At 39.7% G+C, this 25,692-nt stretch overlaps 1 protein-coding gene across 1 annotated transcript in view; it reads right to left on the reverse strand.

Moving 5' to 3' along the window:
* Positions 1 to 25,692, reverse strand: part of LOC126455574 (fat-like cadherin-related tumor suppressor homolog) — a 320,133-nt gene that overhangs the window by 65,244 nt on the left and 229,197 nt on the right. Inside the window, exons 3-4 of the mRNA XM_050091329.1 lie at positions 24,736 to 24,825; positions 2,197 to 2,330 (exon numbers count right to left, since the gene is read on the reverse strand). Coding sequence (XP_049947286.1) covers positions 2,197 to 2,330; positions 24,736 to 24,825 — 224 coding nt within the window. The remainder of the gene's footprint in view (positions 1 to 2,196; positions 2,331 to 24,735; positions 24,826 to 25,692) is intronic.

The following is a 25,692-nucleotide window of genomic DNA, read 5'->3' on the forward strand; positions in this document are numbered from 1 at the left end:
AAAGGTTGCTCCTTATATGGATAAATGAAATGCAATTGCAAGTCATCACTATTAATGAGAACAACATTTCTGAGAAGGCAAGAATGATTTTTGCCAACCTTGTTAAGAAGACACCAGGCTCATCAGTGGCTGAAGAAGTGTTTAAGGGAAGCTGTGGGTGGTTTGAGAAGTTTAAGAGAAGGTTTGTCATCCACAGCGTTATGAGGCATGGAGAAGCAGCCAGCTCCGACACAAAGGCAGCAGAGAACTTCATCAGCAACTTCAAGATGCTCATAGATTCAGAGTGTTATCTGCCTTAACGGGTTTTTAATTATGGCGAGACGGGTCTATTCTGTACAAAGATGCCAGAGTATACCTTTATAACAGCTGAGGAGATGCATTGCCCAGTCACAAGCCAATGAAAGACCGTCTCACACTGCTATTCAATGCCAATGCAAGTGGTGCTTCTTTACCATTCCGAAACTTCACAAGTCTTCAAGAAGTACAAAGTCCAGAAGAGCATGCTAAATGTGATGTGTAAGTCCAACAACAAGACTCGGGTGACTTGTGATGTTCTTTATGATTGTATCAATGAAGTGTTTGGCCGTTTGGTGAAAAAATATTTGTTTGCGATGAATCTGTCACTCCATATCTTGCTTTTTATGGACAACACTCCTGCCCGTTCTCCAAGCCTACAAGACCACCTCCTTGAAGAATTTCAAATCATCGATATCCAGTGTTTGCCTCCCATCACCACTCCATCAATATAGACTATGGACCAGCAGATTATTTCTAACTTTAAGAAGCTCTACACTAAAGCACTCTTTAAGCACTGCTTTCAGATGACTGAAGCTACCAATCTCACTCTCTGAAATTTCGGGAAATGTCACTTCAACATCTTTGCCTGCATGAAGATGATTGAAAAGGCTTGGGAAGGATTACCAAGAGAACTCTCACTTCTGCATGGAAGAAGCTTTTGCTGGAGTACGTTTTTGGATGTCACTCTCGTCATGATCAGTATTTTTCAATTCTTGCACGACTGTTACTTTGTATGGGAAAAGTTCTAATTTTTTCCTTGCTGCTGTGTGGGCCATTCCGACACTTACATCTATTTCCTAGGTGAGTTTTCTTACTGACTTGTTCAGACTCATGGACATTTTATCAGAAATATCAAGTAGTTTATCCTCAGACAAAACGCTAGGACGACCACTTCTCAGTGCATCTGTCACTGAACCCAAACTTTGAAATTTGTTAACCAAATCTCGCACAGTACAGCGATGTGGGAGTGTTGTCTCTGGGAAAACTGAATTAAATGTTTGAAGAACTGAAACTGTGTAATTACTGCCAGCTTTGAAAACGTGTTCGACTAAAAACGTGTTCTTCAATGGTTAGCATTTTAACAGTGACAAAAACAAAACAAATGAATAAAGGAATTAAACTTAAACGTTCACATCAACATGTAGCAACACACACCAACGATACTACTGACGCTGGATGAGATAAACGAAACAGTGGAACGTTGGGAGAGTTCACTTGAAGGGAAGTAACCCAGCCAGGCAAACAATCATGTGGCACGAGCGGCTAACAATCATACGGCACTTCGGAGAGACTTTTTGAACACCTGTTATAATTGTTTTTGTTTACCATGTTTAATGTAACAAGCCAAACAGGGTTATTAACTGGGAAAATTATCTTTTTTATGTTAGAATTGGTCTGTACGTAACGTAAAATCTCAAGCCTTGTAGCTGGTAGATTTATCAACATCCTCCCAATAGCCTGTACTTGCGAGCAATTAACTTTTCTCTTCTCCAAGATGGAGGCCTGGATTGCTACTCAGCATGTCACAACTGATAGTGAGCTCAAGGATGTTGTCAACAACTGGTTGAAGCACAAGGTGGCATCATTCTTTGGTGAAGGAGTAAAGAAGATGGTATCATGGTTTGATAAATGTTTGAATTTTGATAGCGACTCCATCAAAAAGTAATGACAACATGTTGGTACAGACTTTATATAAACTAAATTTTACCTATTTTTCCTTTAATAGCACATCGGTGATTAATTTATGAATAGTACTTGTAGTGAGATGTAATTTTGGATAGCAAAATCTTTATTTTCAAATTGTTAATAGTACTGATTTCAATTACATGCAATTAACAATGAGTAGTCTATGCAATCGTTAACTTCAGTTTTTGCAGGACACAATCATTAGCTACTCACTTCCTTGTCAAGACGGCGAGTTAGCGTCAGGTTCTTTGTCCCAGGGACTATCCTCAGTGGACTATCAATTTCTTGCAGATGGAGTTCTATGTTACCCACACCAAGGCTTGGATCACCCAAAATGTGAAGTATTCCTGCAAAGATGTTAAAAATCTGTAAATAATCTTTAAACATTATTCATGAGAGAGTCCATTCATGAAAATGAGAACTACCGCTACTTACTTTTAGGGAGTTTCAATCAGATAACAAGAGCTACTTACTTAGTTTTTCAAGAAGACAGGGGTGGTAAGCCAAACTTTGTCAAATTCACATGCTCGCTTTACTACCATTTGACTGGTCAGTGCACAAGACTAAGTGTAGCTTTTCAGCAACTTTCCATACTCACCTCTATTTCTTTGTAGCCAGCTCTCACAGTATGTGAGACTTCATACACCATTACGCTTGCATATATTTCGACATGGGTGAAAAACATTTTGAAACTGTAAATAAACCACTACAGAGGTATATACACTGCTGATAAAAAGCGAAGTATGTAGAAGGGGAGAAGGAATAAAAACTAAACTTTAGGGGTTGAAAGGGTATGTGATGTTATTGCAGTTATTACCAAATCAAGTCAGATTTACAAAGAACTTTGCAGTGAGCCCACTTCTCAGAATGACATCACACTCCCCTCTGGCCTGAATCCATGCACTGATGCAGTTGGAAAGGGTGTCACAAGGCTATTGTATCCTCTTCCGAGATGAGTTGGATCCAGAAGTGTTTTAACTGGTCCTTGATATCCTGGATACAAGTGTTGGGATTGAGTTAATGTCCAAGTTGGTCAGACACATATACTGTAGGGGATTTATCTGCAGACCTTACTGGCCCTGCGAGTACCTCAGCATCGTGTAGGCAGTTCAGTTCATAGACACACATGCTGTGTGTGGACGATACCGTCCTGTTGAAAAGTAGCACCGCAATACTATCGCATGAGAGGTAACACATGAGGTGGCAGAATATCTGACATCACTGTGCCATCAGAATTCCCTTAATCACTACCAGTCGTGCATGACCAGAAGCCATACAAAATGACTCCCCACAGGCCATGAGACCATTCCATTCACAACTTTTTTTATATTTATTTTTAGTTTACAACCTATGAAAGACAAAGGATGACCAGTTTTATGGCTAGCACTGCTGTTTGTGTGTGTGTTCATAAAGAGATTCTCAAATAGTGATGCTACTGACAGGACCTGCAATCTTTGGATGTCAAATGGTTCTTACAAGCATTGCTAGAGGGAAAGATTTCTACTCTGCTTGCTCACTATTGTTTATGTGAACTCGGGGACTTCAAGCATACATGATATGTATGATAGATAATATTGCCCTGAGTTTATGTTTTACAATTTTTATAACGGAGATAAAAGAATTAAAGATTGTAAGAGGAAGGATTAACTTGCAGTTGTGGATGGACTGATCTGTTGGCGGTGATTCTTTAGAGGATGTCTGGACAATAACACAGGAAACCAAACCAAGTACAAGGAGTAAGATAAATAATATACAAAACTTGGCTGCATTTGCATGGCTAGTTAGCATCCCGAAGTGCTGAATTTAGTAACTGACAGACAAGAGAATAGTATGTGCTTCATACAGTGCTGTAATGCATGAAAAGTGACTCAGTTGCTAGCATCCTGGGCAGTGACTGTAGTAGCAGCCACCTATTTGAAAGAACTGTTTCAAGAATTGCAAATTGTGTAAGGTTAATGCATGAATGGTTTTATGAAATAATAGTCAGTAGAATTGGACTTGCCTAATCTCCTTCAGGTGTGGTTAGTAGGCTATTGGTTTCTTTTTTCTATGGATACATAGAGCTGTAATTTTGCAAAGTAGTCAAAATGTCTAGAGAGAGAGGGGGAGAGAGGGGGGGGAGAGAGGGGGGGAGAGAGGGGGGGAGAGAGGGGGGGGAGAGGGGGGGAGAGAGGGGGGGAGAGAGGGGGGGGAGAGAGGGGGGGTTGGAGGGATGGAGGGATGGATGGATGGATGGATGGAGGGATGGAGGGATGGATGGATGGATGGATGGAGGGATGGAGTGAGTGAGTGAGTGAGTGAGTGAGTGGATAGACTGGTAAACTACAAACTATGTACTGTGTGTTCAAGCAAGAGACAGTGTTTGTGAAAAATGGTAGCTACTGTGTTCAACATGAATTAGAGTCACTGAACAAAAATACAGCTGCAGAATACCAGAAGCTCAGACATGCATTATAAAAAGGCTGAGCGAGTGCGCTGTCAGTCAATACTCTTAGGATAACTGGTGTGGAATCAATAGAAAATGTAAAGATGCAACAGAAGGAATCAATTAGTCATGATCATGACTCACCATAATACAAGGAACCAGACAGCACTGTTAAATTTGTTAGAGGGTAAGAACTATACAAGAGAATGAAGCATTATCATCTAACAATGTTTATAAGAATTTAGACCAAAGCGAGATAAATCAAGGAAATGGTAGTAACTGGAAAGAGGATTTAATGTTTTCTATGGACAAAGAAATAGTACAAAAATTTCCAAAATTTGATCCTCATGGAAAAACCCATCAGTATTATGTTTAAGTTCTTTCCACCGTATTTTGTCAACAGTTTAGGATGATAAGGAGAATATATGTTTTAATGTTTCAATCACATGGAGGGTAATGCACATCAATTGAGTTTATTAAATGTATACCAATTCGAGCCCTGTAAGGAGGTGAAAGGTACTGTGCTGCAACTCTGATAGCCTCTCCTGTGCAAATGTCAACCTCACCTTTGCATGGTGTACCCACTACCACAGATGAGGCTCTGGCAACCTAGTACTGGTGGCATAGCCAAACTGGACAAACAGAATGATAGAAAATGGCATTCACCCCCATATTGGTTTGGAGAGTAAAGGGACCAAACTACAAGGTCATCAGTGCCTTTTACTCATGTATTCCAGGGAGAAAGTAAAAAGGCGTAAAATTTACTGGGAACCATTCTGAAAGGGAAGACAAAAGATGCAAACCAAAAGGGGAAAATGTGCACTTACAGGAAGAAAGCGGTGGAAGGTATTAAAATAATATAGCAGAGGGCCTGGGCTAGTTGATCATAAAAATAAAAGGGATGCACCAGCCACTCTGTAACACACTGAAATCTCCAGCCAAAGAAAAACAAAGGCTGGAGAAACACAAACAGGGTAAAGACTAACATCAAGGCAAACCAACAGCAAAGAAAAAGTGAGGAAGAGTTAAAAAAAAGAGTGAGGGTGAAGGCCTGGGAGAGAATGCCAGACACCCACCCATAGATTGAGTGATAAAAAGGTAGAACTAGACCAGCTGTTGAGGCATTTTTTCCTGACACCATAGGCAGTGTGGCGGGAAGATTAAGTCTGCCTCAGGGTGGTTGAAATTGGGCAGTCCAACAAGATGTTGACCACAGTCAAGTGCAAATCACAGCAACGATGAGATGGGTCCTCACGATGTAGAAGGTCACCATGAGTCATCCAAGTATGGCCAATGCAGAGCCAGCAAAGAACAAGAGTGTCCCTGGAAGTGGTTCACATGGATGACCTCCACACATTTGTTGTCTCCTTGATAACACTTAGTTTATTTGTTCTACTGACAGTATCCCAGATCCCAAAAACTTTACAGTGCAAGACCAATCGGAGATTAGTCTCCAGTGTGCTGATCTCTAGGGTCAGTTTATTGGTAGCTTTTTTTAGCCAGCCTATCAGTAAGTTAATTGCCTGGAATCCTGACATGTCCTGGAGTCCAAATGAAGGACACTGGCATTCCACAGTTTTCGAGGGCATAAAGAGGCTCCTGGACAGTGATTAACAAAGGATGGCAAGGAAGCACTGGTCGAGAGCTTGTAGGCTGCTTAAGGAGTCACTATAGATGACACAGGACTTACCTGCGCAGAAGTGGATACGCTCAAGAGTGAGAGAGACGACTACCAACTCTGCAGTGAAAACACTGCAGCTATCAAACAAGGAGTGCCGTTCAGTACATCCAACATGAGCGTAAGCAAAACCAATGCGACCATAGACTGTCGAGCCACCAGTGCAGACTATTTCTGAGCCCTAGAACTCGCCAAGGATAGAGAAAAATTGCTGGTGGTGGGTCTCAGGTGGAACTGAGTCTTTTGGACCTTACAACAGGTCCAGAAGAAGCTGTGGCCAAGGCATTGACCATGGAGGTGTACGTGAGTGGACCCGGAGGAAAGGTGGCAGAGGGAAAGATTCAAATTCTATGAGAAGGGACCGGACATGGACTGCAACTGAAATCCCCCATGTGGGCCACTGTTGTGGCCGATGGGTAGTTATGTTAGGGAAAAGGAGAAGGCAATTTAGATTTTGAGGTGAACTATGAACATGGGAGGTATAAAGAACAAGCAGTTGTTGCCTGATATGCAATGGAGGAACTCCACCTTCCACAAGGAGGCTGTTCACTGGGCTCGTTTGGAAAGCTCCCATTGCAAGTCGAACTCCACAGTGGTGCTTCTTCCTTCTTCTTGTAGACAGAGTAAACAGCTTGTCTGGCACCAATGTCCCATAAAGAACCTTAGCAAGGAGTCCTGTACTCTCTGCTATACTCCACGTCTTCCAACCCAAGATGTTAGCGTCTGGAGTGAGATCAATATCAATTGCCCTCAATGTCTTGTAAATAGGAACACTGTACTGCCAGCAATGATGATATTCACGTCGCAGAGGCATTGCTGAAGCACGTTAACACAGGACTCCTTGCTAAGTTTCCTTATTGGACATTGGTGTCAGACAAGCTGTTTACTCTGTCTACAAGAAGAAGGAAGAAGCTCAATGCAGATGAGTATCTGTTCATATGGGCCAAAGTAGGCAATAATAATTGTAAAATAAAGATCACTGGTGGCTGTATGTTCTATTATAGACAATAAAAATTACCTTCTCTCCTTCCCTTATCTCTCCCATTTTTTTTTTTTTAAATCTTACTCTCCAGATGTTAACATCTTGGGTTGGAAGACATGGAGTATAGCAGAGAGTACAGGACTCCTTGCTGAGGTTCCTTACGAGACATTGGTGCCAGACAAGCCGTTTACTCTGTGCCTGGCGGCCACAATGCTGAGAGTGATGCTGAAGCATATGCCACGCTCCCGTAGTCAAGACGGGACTGCACAAGGGCTTTGTACAGGTGCAGCAGTGTAGGGTGATCTGCACCCCAGTCAGTGTAGCTAAGGCATTGGAGAATACTGAGATGCTGCCAGCAGATTTCCTTAAGCTGATGAAAATGGGAAAGCCAAGTTACGTGGGCATTAAAAACCAGTCATAGAAAGTGATAAGTCTCCACTACGTAGTTGGTCATTGAGGTAAAGTTCTGGATGTGGGTGGAAGACAGAAATGCATGACGCAAGTCTTGGAGCACAAAAACTGAAAGCTGTGAGTGATGGCCCATGACTGTGTCTTTCATATGGCTCCCTGCAGTCAGTGTTCAGCCACACCAACAATAGAGGAGCAAAACAAAATACAAGTCATCAGCATATAAAAAGGGTGATACAGAGGACGTGACTGCCACTGCAATACCATTAATGGCCACTAAAAGGAGCCCTGTGGGACCCCATTCTCTTGGATATGGAGGGGAACAATGTGAAGCACCGACTAACCCTGAAGGTGTGGAGTGACAAAAAGTTCTGTACAAAAATCATGAGCTGGCCTTGGAGACCCCACCCGTGCAATGTAGCAAGGATGTGGTGGTGCCAAGTGGTGTCATATGCTTTCATCAGGTCAAGAAAGACAGCAATAAGGGGTTGGCAGTGGGAAAAGGCCATTTGGATGGCAGACTCCTTGGTTGGGAGCAAGTGCCAAGGCTCAGAGGTGGTAGCCCCACTGTGGCAATTGGCTGTTGTAGGCTAACAACCCACAACTGCTTCAAATTAATATGTTAAAGAAACTAAGAGAGCCTGCTGGACGGTTGGGCTTCATCAAAGCCCTATGCTCTGCATAAGAGCAACAGGAAATAAGCCAAGTACATCAGGTTGAGTCCTATACTCAATTTGAAAGGAATTTAAAAGCCCAGTTTTGGTCATCTGGTGTGCAAAAAAGATGGTTGTTACAGTTTCTGGGACCAAGAGTTTGCACTGATTCGTGGTGTGGATACAGAAACCTCACAGAGTAAGAGTAAATGTAGTAACATATTGACTGAAGACAGTGTGTGGGGAAAATGAAGCAGATGAGGAATCTGGCAAACAAAATGCTGTCAGACCAAATAAAATTAATTATAAAAGAAAAAGAATTTGAAACCATTCATAACAATTTACCACATACGAGTAAAGGGATAGCACCAAAGGGAACTATATAAGAGTGTACTGAGGGAGAACCAACCCTCGAAACAATAAAATGGGCAGAACTTAGAGAGGTTAAGAAAACAATAAACAAAAATGGTTAATGCAAAAATTAGAAAATAAGCTATAGATTACTAAACGAAATTTAATCAGAAAGCAGATTTTCCAAAACATTAGGTAAGAGAATGAGTATTGTTAAGGATTCACATGATGATGATAAAATGGATAGGCAAATTAAGAAATTTTTCAATCTTCATCAAAGATCATTTGAGGCGAAAGAAATTTGACTTCTCAATGCACTAGTTAGTAAAGACCCCATGCCACAACAAAAATTAGGGCTATACAGTGGGTATGATTTAAAAAAGTATGTAGCTGACTTGCCTAACAATAAAAAAAGACTGCATGTAATAGAACAAAACAAAAGAAGGAATAAGCCAAATAGGAGAAAAACTAGTCCAGAGGAAAATTTGAGATTCAAGAATGAAAGATTTGGTTGGTTTGTTGAGAACAGGAGGGAGGGGGGGGGGGGAGGGAGGCAGGGAGGGGGGACTGTGAGACTAGGGTTGCCCCAGAGATGCTTCTCACTATGGGACACCAGCAATGCTGCCAACCTTTCCTGATCCCAATATCATATCATGATCAAGAGAACGGGGATGACACCATGGGGAGAAGACACAAGAAAAGTGGAAACAAAATGGCACAAAAGATCAGACAAAATGTATGGAAAAGGGGCAGGAGAACCAGCCAGTGTGAAGGCAAGCTCAAGACCTCCATAACCAACACCTATGCTAACTGAGGGTCTCTAATTCCAGAAGGAAATTCAGGTTAACATTGGAGGACAAACCACTTTCGCAAAGAAACCCAAGGGCGGGCGTAACCAAGTGAGGGCTGTCCACTAAAACCCAGGACAAGGAAGATGGGAGGGTGTATTTAGTACGAAAGACCAAAAGATGGGGACGACACAGCAAAATGTGGTTCACCATGGGGGAGAGTCCCGCAGGTACAATAGGGCAATAGTGGAAGGGGGGGGGGGGGGGTTCATTGCAGGGTAAAAAACCATGGGCCAACCTAGTATGGCTGACACAGCTGAACTGATAACCGAAACCACACTCCTTTCAGTTATCTGAGACTACAGACATGTGTGCAAGTTGCATTTGCGTGACCAATTTTAGCTCAAGGGGTTGGCATATAATAGGGAATTATGCACAGTGTATGAACCAGCATGCCATTTAAAAGACGACATTCAGGCAGACCACTTCCCATCAACACTGATCAACGACCATTAACTGACAACATCTGCAACCTATGAACTGGATGCTGCTCACGGCATTTTCGATATCTAGATTGCATTGCACCATTTTTGACCTGTGTATGACTTCTTCACAGTGCAGACAATGGCGTCACAGACACTCCCTCTCATGGATCAATGCACTTTCAGTAGATATTCGTTACAACAAGCTGGTCCAGACAACTATAGGACACACAATTACTAGACCAACTATGCAACATCACAACCGACTTCCAAATCGAATGTCACACAATTCCTGGTTTGTCAACATAAGTCATGTGTGATGTGTCACAGAGCACTTAAGATTCCTTGTCCAACTCATTACAAGGAAGGCTATTTTCTACTGACTGCACAGTTGTCACATCCATGCATGTGTCCATCCGAAAACTGATCATGAACCATTTTGTATGACTGAATATCAAATGTGATTGAACGCCTTGTATCAAAGCTTGTACAGCCTGCAAACCCTCTAACATAGGCTGGAACGCACAGCTGGAACACAGCCACTATTCGATACTTGAGGGTCACTTCCAGCATGTGCACCTGGATCTGTTTGTGACCACTCCCTGAATCAGGTGGCTTCCACTACATTTTTCAGCTGTCAGTTGTGTCATCCATTGTGTTGTTCATTGTGTGGAAGCCATGCCACATTCAGATGTCATGGCAGAATCCATGGAGAAGGCATTTGTTCCCTTACAGATTCTTTTTGGTTGCCCTTACTGTATCACGACTGATCAAGTCCGCCAATTTGAATCCGCACTCTCCACCAAACACTGCAATTTGTGTGGTATTCAGGGGCTCCAAACCACAGCCTGCAACCATCAAAGCAATTGTTTAGTGGAGCACTGGCACCACATACTTAAAATATTGGTCATGTGTCACAGAGGTGGTTGGATGGAATATCCGCTGTGTATGCTCTTGGACATGTGTCCGGTGTATAAGAGCCCTCCACAACTCCTGAATAGTGAACCTCTTACACTACTGGCAGACTTTTTGTCATGAATGCAACTGCCAATGGACATGGAACTCCCTACATCACCTGCAAGGTCAATCTGCACATCGCACACCTCAGGATACCACCCTTGCAGACACACATACCACACAAAATCCTTTCATAAACCCCTAAAAGACTCAAATGATGTTATGCTGAGGGAACCATCCTATTCCGGCCCCCAAAGAATGATAAAACAAAGTGACAACACCTTGATACAATACTGCAATGCCTGTGTTGGTCAGGGGTACGATATAATGTTCCTTCAGACTCATAGTTGACAACACATGGGAGTTTGGTCTGGACATGAAGCATGCTCAGCTAGCATAATGATAAGGTGACTGCTCACGAGAGGTGAGAAATCTGGGTTTTTGATATTCTACTCTATGGAAAACTGACAGATGTTAAAGTGAATGTCTCAAGCCTGTGTGGATCCTACACGATACCCCCAGTATAGTTGACAATGCTGTGATCCACTTAGACACCAATTTACATACCACCGAAGACAATGTCAGTGCATCAGATACATTGGACGAGAGTGACACTTTCACGGTTTGCCTCAATATGCAGCAATTTCAACTGGAGGATGTGCTGGTGACTTTCTTACCAATGAAGGATAGTATGGAGAATGCAGGCTGATGAAGGATCTCTTCCTAGACAGTTCACTCACAGCCACAAACTCCCCTATGACGCTGACCCAGACAAGATTACATCTATGTTATCTGCTGATGGAATCCTCACTGTCATGGCTGCAAGGAAACATCTTCCATTTGAGCTTGCACAAATGGAGGATGACAGGTGTAACATATCAATCATGGCAATAGAAACAAACAAGGGTCAAGAGAGAGTATGGCTATAAGTACCATATAGGGTTATTCTTTTTAGGTTTCTAGGATAAATGAGGTAGGTGGAGCTATTGGGGATAGCCAAGAGTACCTGATTTGGAAGTAAGCAGGTATCTGTATTTTCTTTCAGTGGGTCCTGCGTAGTCTTCACTTGTGTTGTTGTTATTGTTGTTGTTGTTGTTGTTGTTGTCTTCAGTCCTGAGACTGGTTTGATGCAGCTCTCCACGCTACTCTGTCCTGTGCAAGCTGCTTCATCTCCCAGTACCTACTGCAACCTACATCCTTCTGAATCTGTTTAGTGTAGTCATCTCTTGATCTCCCTCTTTGATTTTTACCCTCCACACTGCCCGCCAATGCTAAATTTGCGATCCCTTGATGCCTCAGAATGTGTACTACCAACCGATCCCTTCTTCTAGTCACGTTGTGCCACAAACTCCTCTTCTCCCCAATCCTATTCAATACCTCCTCATTAGTTATGTGATCTACCCATCTAATCTTCAACATTCTTCTGTAGCACCACATTTCGAAAGCTTCTATTCTCTTCTTGTCCAAACTATTTATTGTCCATGTTTCACTTCCATGCATGGCTACACTCCAAACAAATACTTTCAGAAACGACTTCCTTACACTTAAATCTATTCTCGATGTTAACAAATTTCTCTTCTTCAGAAACGCTTTTCTTGTCATTGCCAGTCTACATTTTATATCCTCTCTACTTCGACCATCATCAGCGATTGTGCTCCCCAAATAGCAAAACTCCTTTACTACTTCAAGTGTCCCATTTCCTAATTTAATTCCCTCAGCATCACCCGACTTAATTCGACTACATTCCATTATCCTCATTTTGCTTTTGTTGATGTTCATCTTATATCCTCCTTTCAAGACACTATCCATTCCTTTCAACTGCTCTTCCAAGTCCTTTGCTGTCTCTGCCAGAATTACTATGTCATCGGCGAACCTCAAAGTTTTTATTTCTTCTCCCTGGATTTTAATACCTACTCAGAATTTTTCTTTTGTTTCCTTCACTGCTTGCTCAATATACAGATTGAATAACATCGGGGATAGGCTACAACCCTGTCTCACTCCCTTCCCAACCACTGCTTCCCTTTCATGTCCCTCGACTCTTATAACTGCCACTGGTTTCTGTACAAATTGTAAATAGCCTTTTGCTCCCTGTATTTTACCCCTGCCACCCTCAGAATTTGAAAGAGAGTATTCCACTCAACACTGTTAAAAGCTTTCTCTAAATCTACAAATGCTAGAAACGCAGGTTTGCGTTTCCTTAATCTAGCTGCTAAGATAAGTCGTAGGGTCAGTATTGCCTCACATGTTCCAATATTTCTACAGAATCCAAACTGATCTTCCCCAAGGTCGGTTTCTACTAGCTTTTCCATTTGTCAGTAAAGAATTCGCGTTAGTATTTTGCAGCTGTGACTTTTTAAACTGATAGTTCGGTAATTTTCACGTCTGTCAACACCTGCTTTCTTTGAGATTGGAATTATTATATTCTTCTTGAAGGCTGAGGGTATTTCGGCTGTCTCATACATCTTGCTCACCAGATGGTAGAGTTTAGTCAGGACTGGCTCTCCCAAGATCTCTCTAATTTTCCTGTAGGCAGTATCTATCTTACCCCTAGTGAGATAAGCCTCTACATCCTTACATTTGTCCTCTAGCCATCCCTGCTTAGCCATTTTGCACTTCCTGTCGATCTCATTTTTGAGACGTTTGTATTCCTTTTTGCCTGCTTCATTTACTGCATTTTTATATTTTCTCCTTTCATCAATTAAATTCAATGTTTCTTCTGTTACCTAAGGATTTCTACTAGCCCTCGTCTTTCTACCTACTTGATCCTCTGCTGGCTTCACTACTTCATCCCTCAAAGCTACCCATTCTGCTTCTGCTGTATTTCTTTCCAGCATTTCTGTCAATTGTCCCCTTATTCTCTCCCTGAAACTCTGTACAACCTCCGGTTTAGTCAGTTTATCCAGGTCCCATCTCCTTAAATTCTCACTTTTTTTGTGGTATAAGTTGGATAATGGATATTCAGTAAAACACCATAAACAGTGTGGCAAGATATGATATTAAGTAGGAAATTATAGTTCCAACAGAATAACTTATTTTGATTGCATAATGAAAGAGCAAATGTATTCCCTAACCAATGTATGCATCATTATTCTGAATGTCAGTAACACTAACTGTTAATCTAGTATATGGTACCTGAGCATCCACAAAGAACTGGAAAATACGCGCTAGCTCTCTATGTAGGAGCAGAGAAAAAGGCTTCCTATATAGCAATGAATAATGATAATCTTAGCAAATTAAACCTCTGATCTTTTTGCAAATTCAGTCAAACAGCAAAATACATACGTAACTTACACATTTTTCAAAAAGGGTAATAATATTTACATAATCAACCTGATGGAAACAAATGAGGTTGTATATGCATTAGAAGGGAACACTTGTAGCTTGTTTGAAGGGTAGGCCAATGTAATGGACCAGTATTGTTCACTCACAATTACTTTTTTCCCCCTTCATGCTAACAGGCTTCGATTTTTTCCTCTGCATCCACAAGAGCAAATTTTGGTATGTCGATATTCACTATATATTCTCTATTTTCTCACAGAACTTAGTAATGTGGGTGGCCACAACCATTTAACTTCATAATGAATGGCAGTAAAATAACTGCAAGACCATTGTAATTGGCGATTTCTTTATTGTCACAACCAGTTTTGCTCCATTAAAACAACATCCTCGGGTAAAAACAGTTTCAAATTAGAGTACCAAGATGCTCCCAATGTCCTTAAGTCAAAAAGTAAAAATCTGAAGAGGCAAATTCGCCAAAATAAATAAAACAGGACACGGGGTGAATAGTGTGGTGGTGCACCAGTAGTGCATGTACACACCTGACCACCTTCTGTGCTGTATGCAAGCACCACATGTATGCCAGCACACTATTTGCCCCAATCTCCTGTCTTATTTATTTTGATGACTTTGCTTCTTCAGGGGTTTGATTTTTTACTGTGAACATTGGGGGTATCTTGGTGTGCTAATGTGATACTGTTTGCACCTGAGAATGCTGTTTTAATGCAGTGAAACCAGTTGTGACAAATAAATCACCAATTACAGCTGCCTTGCAGCTCATTTACTTCTCTGTTTTCTTTTACAAACTGCGCAATTCGCGCAGGCTAAATGATAAGATTTCTGGTGGTGCCTTGTGTTGGAAACAATTGTGACTGTGAGAGGCAGCTTGGAGGACAGAGAGTAGCTGTTGGCTGACAGATGGCAGTATGTGAATAATCGTGTAAGCTAGCAAAATAATTACTAAGAGCCTGTGAAAAAAATAAAGACAAATAATATCTTTGTGAACATCAATCTCTGACAAAGAAAAGAAAAGATTTTTGATAAAATGAAGGGGACATAGCTTTTGGAAGAATTGTTCATAAATAAGAAAGGAATAATGTTTCTGTAAAATAATAACTGTTTTATCAGTTTTTCTCTCTCGTGTAATGTAAGACAGAAGGTATATTAATTTTTTTATTTATTTATAGTGTTTCAAAGAAAATATAGAATGTCAAGACAGTATTGTTTTCTTTTAAATAAGACCTAATACTGCTTTGTAATGTTGACCTATAATCAGTGTTAGTTGTAGAGAAACATAAGCAGAAATTTTACTTATGAAGCTCATTAGCTGTAATTTTCCGCTAGAAACAAAAACTATATTGTGGCAGTGCTCAGTTTTTCTTTTTTTTATCTTCAGCAACTTTATTACCAAACACGTAAAAGACTCAAGCCCTTTGCAACATTGGTGAAAAAAGAAATAAATAGACAAATAAATAAATTCACTGGAAACAGTTTTCATGTAACTGCATAAAGCTGCTCTTGAAAAATAGTAAATAGATCTGAAACGTATTATTTTTTATGTTGTATTATTGGATGTATGACACTCTGGCCTGAAGCCAAAAAACAAATATAAACTAGCAGACTGTCTTATGGGGTTAATGGTCCATAGAGATGGAGAAAGCTTTCTGTGAACTTCAGGTGATCCTACAAAGTGTAGCAGTCCTCACTCATCCAGTACTAACTATGCCCCTGGAAAGAGTTGTAGACAATAACTAAACAGTGACAGGTGCAGCCTACTCCAACAAGTCTAGCAACATTGGCAACAGCTATTTTTCTTAAAAAGTGTTGCAACAAGTGCAGCAGCTGTGGAGTGCATGTGGTAAAACTACTCACAGTTTATGAAGCTGTTATATATTTCTGCCCACAAATTGATACTTGCTCTGTGATAATTTTCACAGGCCACAAACTGATAGTCTTCATTTTCTGTAACACCAGCGACAAGTGTTCACCTTTGTGATAGCTCAGGCAGAGTTTGTCACCTGATTTATGACATATGTGCCACATAAAGAGGAGAAGAAAACATCACATCCAATTACTTTTTGCATATCTGTGTTTGCCAAACACTTGTCACAGCTCAGACTGCAGGTCCACAACTACAGCATTTATTGGATGACCCCTCCAAGGAGGCCGACTCACACAAAACCAAGTGCCAGGGACCACAGTAACACTATGGTGCAATGTCTACTGGCAGAAGTAAAGGTCCAACATTTTGCCAAAATGGTGCAAAGCAGCCTTCAACAGTGTTCACAATTTGTCACATCCAAGAGCAAACATGACTGTCAAGTTACTGACCGACCATTTAGTGTCACCATTCATTAAAATAGAGGTCCTTACATGGGTACACTCATGTATTTAATGCCAGCAATGCGAAGTGGGATGATGTGCACCCACTACCCATTGGACAGCTTCAAGGCTCTACAGCAAGATTCTCCCACGTCCATATCGACCACTTATGTCTCCTTTCACCTGCACACAGCTACAGATATCTATCCACAGTGGTAGACTGATGTACCTGATGGGCAGAAGCTTCACTCATTGCAGACATTTTTGCTGAGACAATATCACAGACTTATCACCACCTCTATAGCCTGATTCAGTACCCATCACTACAAATGCGAGCTAATAACTGAAAACTGTTTCATTCCAAGAATTGTCTAACTTACGCAATATTCAGTGTCATCATATGACAACCTACCATTCCACAACTGAGAGAATGGTAGAAGGCTGGTACTGAACTCTGAAGACAGCTCTCGTGTGCCACCACAAGAAAGGACAGAGGTCCTACCCTTGTTCCTTTCGGGGCCTCATGTAGTGTACAAGCCAGACACACTAGCATAATTAGCAGAAATGGCATATTGGAAGATGTTATGCATAACTGCAGACTATCTCACATTTGCACCACTGCCATCTGCAGTGGCACTGCCGCAGTTGTTACAGCAAATCTAAGACGACATAGCCAAGGTCTGTCACCTGTCTGTTTTGTGCCATAGTGAGCACCCTACTTTGTCCACAAAGCTTTGTAAGATTATTCTCACATGATGCTCCAACACAGATCATCAAATCACTGCTCCAACCACTGTGGACTGCTTCCTTCTTGGTGCTGCAGTGGGGAGACCACACCATTGGTATTTCCAAAATGGCAAAACCACAGAAGTCTTTCAAGCATGTCAAGGCAGCATGGGTCTCAAATACACCCGTAAAAGACATCATGCCACCAAGACTGCCACAAGCTTCACACACCTGGAGACATCAGTGCAGACATGACATGTTGCCAGAAACCCTCAATCAGCCAGCAGCTGTACAGTCACTGCATCCAACAGCTGCAAATGTGACATGGCCAAAAGTCTGCACAAGAGCCATCCAGCAAATAAATTTTAAATTTCTTTGTGGTCTGTACCATAGGGGGTGGGACACATGGAGGGGGGAGGAGGCGAGTTGAGAGAGAATAAGGGAATAACTGATGTAGCAACTAACTATACTGTGTGTTACCTCTGGTATAAGGATTACCTTTGAAGTTACTCTCAGTTTTCATGCTCAGTTATGAATGTGTATTTGTGTTAGAAAAACAGTAAATCTTTGTGCTTGAGTTGTGTGTAGTGTGTAAGCCTTACCCACAAGAGTATTCTTTTGGTTGAATTCAAGGAATGTGAGTCAGTGATTACAATTGTAGTAGAAGTCGTCTATCCTCTATGACAGTTTGTGAATAACATTTTTTAGATATCCTACTAAACACTCCCAAAGTTAGATTTCCAATTTAAAATATGTTATTCAGGAACTGTCATCCAGGATAGACCACTTCTATGACAACAAGTGCCCACGTGACACTGTCCATGCCATGGAAAAGTTTCAGTATTTTTATTGAGTATTTTTCAAACACTAAAGTCATGAATATATGCTCAATAATTGCTGCTTCTCGTGGAGTGCAGCTTTCATTGGACCAAACAGATGAAAGTCTGAAGGTGAGAGAATCAGGTTGTAGAGTGGATGCAGAACAACAGTCCAATAAAGTTTTGTGAGCTCCCCTTGTCTGCACAGACTCGTGACAGGCCTTGTATTGCCATGGAGAAGGAGTAGATCATTTTAATTTTTGTGGCAATGAAAACACTGAAGTCATTTCTTCAATTTGCTGAGGATAGCACAACAAACTACACAGTGGATTGTTGCACCATGAGGGGGGGACATTAAACATTAAACATGATAACCCCTTCAGAGTCCCAGAAGACTGTCACCATGACTTTACCAGCTGAAGGTGCAGCTTTCCACTTCATCTTCAGAGAAGCTGATGTGGTGAGACTCCAAGGATTGCCATTTTGTTTCCAGCTCAAAGTGATACACCCTTGTTTCATCACATGTGATGATGTATGACAAAAAATTGTCATGATCAGCCTTCTAAAGTACAAGCAATGCCACACACATGCTCCTTCATTGCTCTTTATGGTCTTCTGTTAGGAGGCAAGGAATCCAGCAGGCACACACATTTGAGTACCCCAACTGGTGACAGGTGTGTCAGCACCACTACAGATATGTCCAACTGTACAGTGATGTGTTCCATTGTGATCCATCAGTCACCTAGAATGAGTGTGTCACAAGTTCTAATGATGCAGGAGCCATAGCTGTGTGTGGCCAGACACCACAATGGAGATCAGACATGTTTCCATGACTTTGTTGTGATGACAGGCACCTCTCCCACCAACTTGCCTCGCTTTAGTTCACTGCCAAGTCTCTGTAGACTTCTGCAAGTGCCTACGAATATATGTGATGTTCTGGTTTTCCGCCAAAAGAAACTCGATAACAGCTCACTGTTTTAACTAAATCTCTTGTTAGACGCCATTTTGTAGGCTACGTATAGTGCTGCCACCTGCTGGAACTTCACGAAACTATTGGGGTAAAGAGAGAATAATTCACAATGTCCAAGCACATACTCTGCATATTTTCAACTGAAATTGCCTGAGACAAAAAAGTACTTTATTGCTTACTGAGAACCCCTCATACCTCTCCTTGCACTTGAAACAATGACTTAATGACAGGAGTTTGAAGAGGATGAGGTACTCAAGACTGCTGTTATCATCTGGTTTCATTTCCAGGCAGAGAACTTCTAATACTAAAGAAGCAAGCCAACTGCTAGGGTATCTGCCAGCATCTTTTCATTCTTAGTTTCTCATTAAAATGAAAATTTTGAAATTTTAGTTCCACAACACTTCTTTCCTTCTTTATCAGACATTTCTAGCATGATTTCCAGACAATAATCTTGTGCTAGAAAATGGTACCTACACAATATTGGAAGAGCTACAACACAGCTCAGGAGTTTAATAGTTACTTCAAAAAATATAATTCTATCTTAAATAAAATAATAAAGGAGACAAAGAAATGAGACAATGACAAATACATAGAAGAGGCTTCAAATAGAACCAAAGCAATCTGGCAAGTTGTAAAGAAAGAAACTGAAACTTACAAAAATAGAGTTAATAATATTGTATTAAAGGCTGGCTTAGAAAACATTAATAACCCACAGGAAGTAGCTAATACTGTTGGATGACTGACTGGGCTGAGACATATAACAAACCACAATCACAGTCTGTTCTGGTGAAGTGGAAAGTGTTTTACTACGTTATTTGTGAAAAATGCTTGTTATAGTTATGTGTGCATCACAACACCTCAGCATTATATGGAGAATGGAAGTACTTGCCACACAAAAACTTAAGTAAAAACGAATATAGGCACGAAAACATCGCGAAAAACTGAATTACATTCTAGAAGATAGGTTAACTCCCACCAAAAAAATTTTCTCATCAACATCATTTGGTTGCAGATGACAAGCTAGCTGTAGTAATTAACACACAAGTGATTCAGAAAATTCATGCACACCAAATGTAAAGGCATTTACAAAAGAAACTATCTGTTGTTTGAACCAAAAATGCACATAATTTTATAATCATTTAACAAAAATGTTCACATTGCAGAATAAACAAAAACGAAAACCCACTGATGATGGCACAGTGGTGCCGAAACATGTTTGGGTACTGAGAAAAACGGTGTTTTGCATAACTGGTGGACCTCACATTCAACAATTTTAACTGTAAACACAGCCAATACAAGGAGCTGCAAATCAAAATGATGGATAGTAGCTAATATGTTTAATAATTATTTTATAAATGTAACAGAGAAACTACTCCAATAGAAAACAGCGTACAGAAACAGGGAAAAAAGTCTCAAGCAAATCAATGTTTCTGTACCCAAAAAATGTAGAATATGTACAGGTTACAATAAAAAGTCTCAAATTGAAACACACTCTGGGTGCAGATGATATACATAATTTCATTATAAAGAAATGTGGGGTCTTTATCACTGAGCCCTTAACTCACCTATGTAACCTATCTTTTGCTACAGGAACTTTTCCTTCATGTTTGAAAATAGCAAAAGTTAAGCCATTATACAAGAAAGAAAACAAAGATGATATTTCCAACTACAGACCATTGGCACTTCTGTCTGTTTTCTCAAAAATATTAGAAAGGCTCTTCAATAAGAGACCAACAGACTTCTTAGAGGATAATAGCATTCTGTCGGAATCTCAGAATGGATTTAGAGCAAACCGTTCAACCAAATAAGCAGGTCACTCCTTTCTGTTAGGGGCACTGGTAGCATTAGACAGCAAAAAAACTTCCCATGGGCATATTTTTGATTTGTCAAAGGCATTTGACACCATAAATCATGACAAATTGCTACACAAGCTAGAAAATCTATCTTAAGGACAGGGAACAATATGTGGAAATAGATCAGGAAAGGGATAATGTCATTAGGAAATACAATTCCAAGCTACTAACTGTTAAATATGGAGTGCCACAAGGATCAGTAATGGGTCCTGTTCTGTTCTTACTCTATGTAAATGACCTAAACATAAGCAATGACAACAGTAAAATATTTCAATTTGCAGATGATACGAGTGTTCTAATTACAGGAAACTCAGAAGAAACTCTTGTAAAAAACATATGAGAAGCCACTGACAGACTAACATGTTAGTTTGATAATAATAACTTAATAATAAACACTGGAAAAACTGTAGCTATGGATATACACACAACACAAACAAAAAATCTGATGTCACCCAATCTAGAACTACATGGACAGACAATTACCAAAACAGCCTGTACCAAATTCCTTGGACTTCATCTACAAGACAACTTTAAATGGAAAGCACATATTGAGCAAATGAACAAAAAATTAAGTACTACTTGTTTTGTGTTACATACATTAAAGAATTGTACCAGCTACAACTCTCTTCAATGTCTACATTATGCAGTTTTACACTCTCGCCTCCAGAATGGGATTATGATCTGGGGAAATTCTGGGGTTGCCGTCAAAACATTCAAAATTCAAAACAAATAATGAGAATAATGGAAGGGGTAGATAATCGCAAATCATGTACAACATGTTTCAAAAAAGGATGATCCTGCCACTTCCTTGCATATATATTTACTTGAAAATGTAATGTATTTAAAGCAAAACTTGCATACAAAAAGACCATTCATCACTCAAAATCACACAATACACAGCTATGATACAAGAAAAAAATTGGATGTACATGTTCAAAGCACCAACACAAAGTTATTTCAAAACAGTCTTATCCATATTGTATATCAGACTACACAATGCCTTACCAGATACCATTAAACATACACAAAACATTTGCCACTTCAAATCTAAATTGAAGTCGTACTTGGTTGATCACTGCTTTTACACAGTAAATGAATACCTACAAAAATAAATTTTTCTATGTTAACCCAGTGTGGTCTCATACAAAAGGACATTTGTATATTATCTCTCTGTACACAGCGGAACAACATTTATTTAAGCATTCATCATTAATTAATATATTAATGTGTGTTATTATGTACACAGGTATATTATATGTAAAACTGTTAATATTAACATAAAAATCCAAATAACTCTTGCACATTGTGCAACTGTAGATGAAAATGGATCCATAAATCAAACCATTAAATCAATAATATTATATTAAGATTAAAATTTCATGCCACTGATTATTATTATTATTATTATTTCCTTCTTGTCTCAGACATTATGTCTGGTTAAAAATGGAAGGTGACGCGGACCTTGATCAAGCGTGACTTCCTTTTAACTGTACGGTATATGTTACATTGCGTTTAGGAACTTTCGGGTAATTGAACAAGTGTCAATAATTACAGATTTCTGTAGTTGTATATATAAGTTTGGATGTAGCTGTATTGCATTGATGTACTGGTGGATATTGTGTGGTATGACTCCTGTAGTTGATAGTATAATTGGTATAATGTCACCTTTATCCTGATGCCACATGTCCTTGACTTCCTCAACCAGTTGGATGTATTTTTCAATTTTTTCTCCTGTTTTCTTTTGTATATTTGTTGTATTGGGTATGGATATTTTGATTAGTTGTGTTAATTTCTTCTTTTTATTGGTGAGTATGATGTCAGGTTTGTTATGTGGTGGTGTTTTATCTGTTATAGTGGTTCTGTTCCAGTATTGTATTCATCGTTCTCCAGTACATTTTGTGGTGCATACTTGTATGTGAGAACATGTTGTTTTATTAGTTTATGTTTTATGGCAAGCTGTTGATGTATTATTTTTGCTACATTGTCATGTCTTCTGGGGTATTCTGTATTTGCTAGTATTGTACATCCGCTTGTGATGTGATATACTGTTTCTATTTGTTGTTTGCAAAGTCGGCATTTATCTGTTGTGGTATTGGGATCTTCAATAATATGCTTGCTGTAATATCTGGTGTTTATTGTTTGATCCTGTATTGCAATCATGAATCCTTCCGTCTCACTGTATATATTGCCTTTTCTTAGCCACGTGTCGGATGCGTCTTGATTGATGTGTGGCTGTGTTAGGTGATACGGGTGCTTGCCATGTAGTGTTTTCTTTTTCCAATTTACTTTCTTCATATCTGTTGATGTTATGTGATCTAAAGGGTTGTAGAAGTGGTTATGAAATTGCAGTGGTGTAGCCGATGTATTTATATGAGTGATTGCTTTGTGTATTTTGCTAGTTTCTGCTCGTTCTATAAAGAATTTTCTTAAATTGTCTACCTGTCCATAATGTAGGTTTTTTATGTCGATAACTCCCCTTCCTCCTTCCTTTCTGCTTAATGTGAATCTTTCTGTTGCTGAATGTATGTGATGTATTCTATATTTGTGGTATTGTGATCGTGTAAGTGTATTGAGTGCTTCTAGGTCTGTGTTACTCAATTTCACTACTCCAAATGAGTAGGTCAATATTGGTATAGCATAAGTATTTATAGCTTTTGTCTTGTTTCTTGCTGTCAATTCTGTTTTCAGTATTTTTGTTAGTCTTTGTATATATTTTTCTTTTAGTTCTTCTTTAATATTTGTATTATCTATTCCTATTTTTTGTCTGTATCCTAGATATTTATAGGCATCTGTTTTTTCCATCGCTTCTATGCAGTCGCTGTGGTTATCCAATAAGTGATCTACTTGTTTAGTGTGTTTTCCCTTGACTATATTTATATCATTGCTGAATACTTCTGTTATCTTTAGTAATTGGTTGAGTTGTTGATTTGTTGCTGCCAGTAGTTTTAGATCATCCATGTATAGCAAATGTGTTATTTTGTGTGGGTATGTTCCAGTAATATTGTATCCATAATTTGTATTATTTAGCATGTTGGATAGTGGGTTCAGAGCAAGGCAGAACCAGAAAGGACTTAATGAGTCTCCTTGGTATATTCCACGCTTAATCTGTATTGGATGTGATGTGATATTATTTGAATTTGTTTGGATATGAAGTGTGGCTTTCCAATTTTTCATTACTATGTTTAGGAACTGTATCAATTTAGGATCTACTTTGTATATTTCCAATATTTGTAGTAACCATGAGTGGGGTACACTATCAAAAGCTTTTTGTTAATCAATATATGCATAGTGTAGCGACCTTTGTTTAGTTTGATATGTCACCTCTGCATCTATTATCAGTTGCTCTTTACATCCTCGTGCTCCTTTGCAACAGCCTTTTTGTTCTTCATTTATAATTTTGTTCTGTGTTGTATGTGTCATTAATTTCTGTGTAATGACTGAAGTTAATATTTTGTATATTGTTGGGAGGCATGTTATGGGGCGATATTTAGCTGGGTTTGCTGTGTCTGCTTGATCTTTAGGTTTCAGATAAGTTATTCCATGTGTAAGTGTATCAGGGAATGTGTATGGGTCTGCAATGTAACTGTTAAGTAATTTAGTTAGATGTGAATGTGTTGAGGTGAATTTCTTTAGCCAGAAATTTGCTATTTTATCTTTTCCAGGGGCTTTCCAATTGTGAGTAGAATTAATTGCTTGGGTGACTTCATGTTGCAAAATTATCACTTCAGGCATTTGTGGTATCATCTTGTATGTATCTGTTTCTGCTTGTATCCACCGTGCGTGCCTGTTATGTTGTACCGGGTTTGACCATATGTTGCTCCAGAAGTGTTCCATGTCTGTTATGTTTGGTGGATTGTCTATTTTAATGTGTGTGTTATCTATTGTCTGGTAAAATTTCTTTTGGTTTGTGTTGAAAGTTTGGTTTTGTTTCCTTCTGTTTTCACTTTTATTGTATCTTCTAAGTCGTTTGGCCAATGCTTGTAATTTCTGCTTCTTTTCATCTAATTGCTCTATCACTTCTTGTTGTGAGATTATTATTATTATTATTATCACCACCACTCACCAATGAGAGAGCCCACAGGTGCGTCTTCACTGACAAAGAAAGTCTCCCCTGAGCCTCCAGAATCCAGGTAGCAGCGATTGTCAGGCGGTACTGCAAAGGAAAACAATAGTCATCAGAACTGCACTAAATAAAATGCCTTACATTTTACAAGCCACTTATTACAAGCCACCTGTTTAACTAGCATCGCAAACCACTATTGTCTCTATCCGAATCAAATAAAAACATGCAAATGGGGTATCTGAACTTCAGCTGAATAGTGATGTTGATATGCAGTCTACAGATAAAACTAGCAGGTTGAGATACTCAACCATTATGCCTTCTACAAGTAGAGCTTTTATGACTTGAGTGGGTGGAATGTGTGTCCACTAGGCCCTATAAATTTAACAACTGCAGCAAGCCACAATCAGTTTGTATGTTTGCACATAGCCTATTGAGAAGTACAATGAACAGTCTAATGATAACTCTGCTACTGCACCCAGACTTGCTTTGATTACTATAGTACTGTTTGTGTCAACTCTCCTTTTTTTTATTCTGGTTCAGAACTGGCATGAAAGCTATAAAATTATTTCTCACTGACTGTACCCCCATAATGGGCTTATATTAATCAGTTTTAAGGAGACAGTTTGTTGAAACTATAAACTGCAGAAATAAAATGAAGCCTTAATATAGCTGTCCATTTGTTGTTTATACTTTTCTTTTTCTAAGTGAAATTTGTGAACTTCATGACATGTAAACACACACAAGTTTCCAACAGTACAGTGTGCTGCTTGACATACTGTAGCCGGAGGCTGGCTGCAGAACTGCAGGAAAGATCCCCCTGCTAATGCATCCAAGTTGAAGGCTACATAGTGTTTACCATTTAAGAGTATCAGCATTTTCTTTTTCCCTGACTAGCGTCATTACAAGAAGAACTACAGCAGCCATGATAGTGATGGTGTTTCTTTATTGTGCAGACAT

This window comes from Schistocerca serialis, chromosome 2 (assembly GCF_023864345.2).
Source record: "Schistocerca serialis cubense isolate TAMUIC-IGC-003099 chromosome 2, iqSchSeri2.2, whole genome shotgun sequence".
In the NCBI taxonomy this organism is placed as follows: Eukaryota; Metazoa; Arthropoda; class Insecta; order Orthoptera; family Acrididae; genus Schistocerca; species Schistocerca serialis.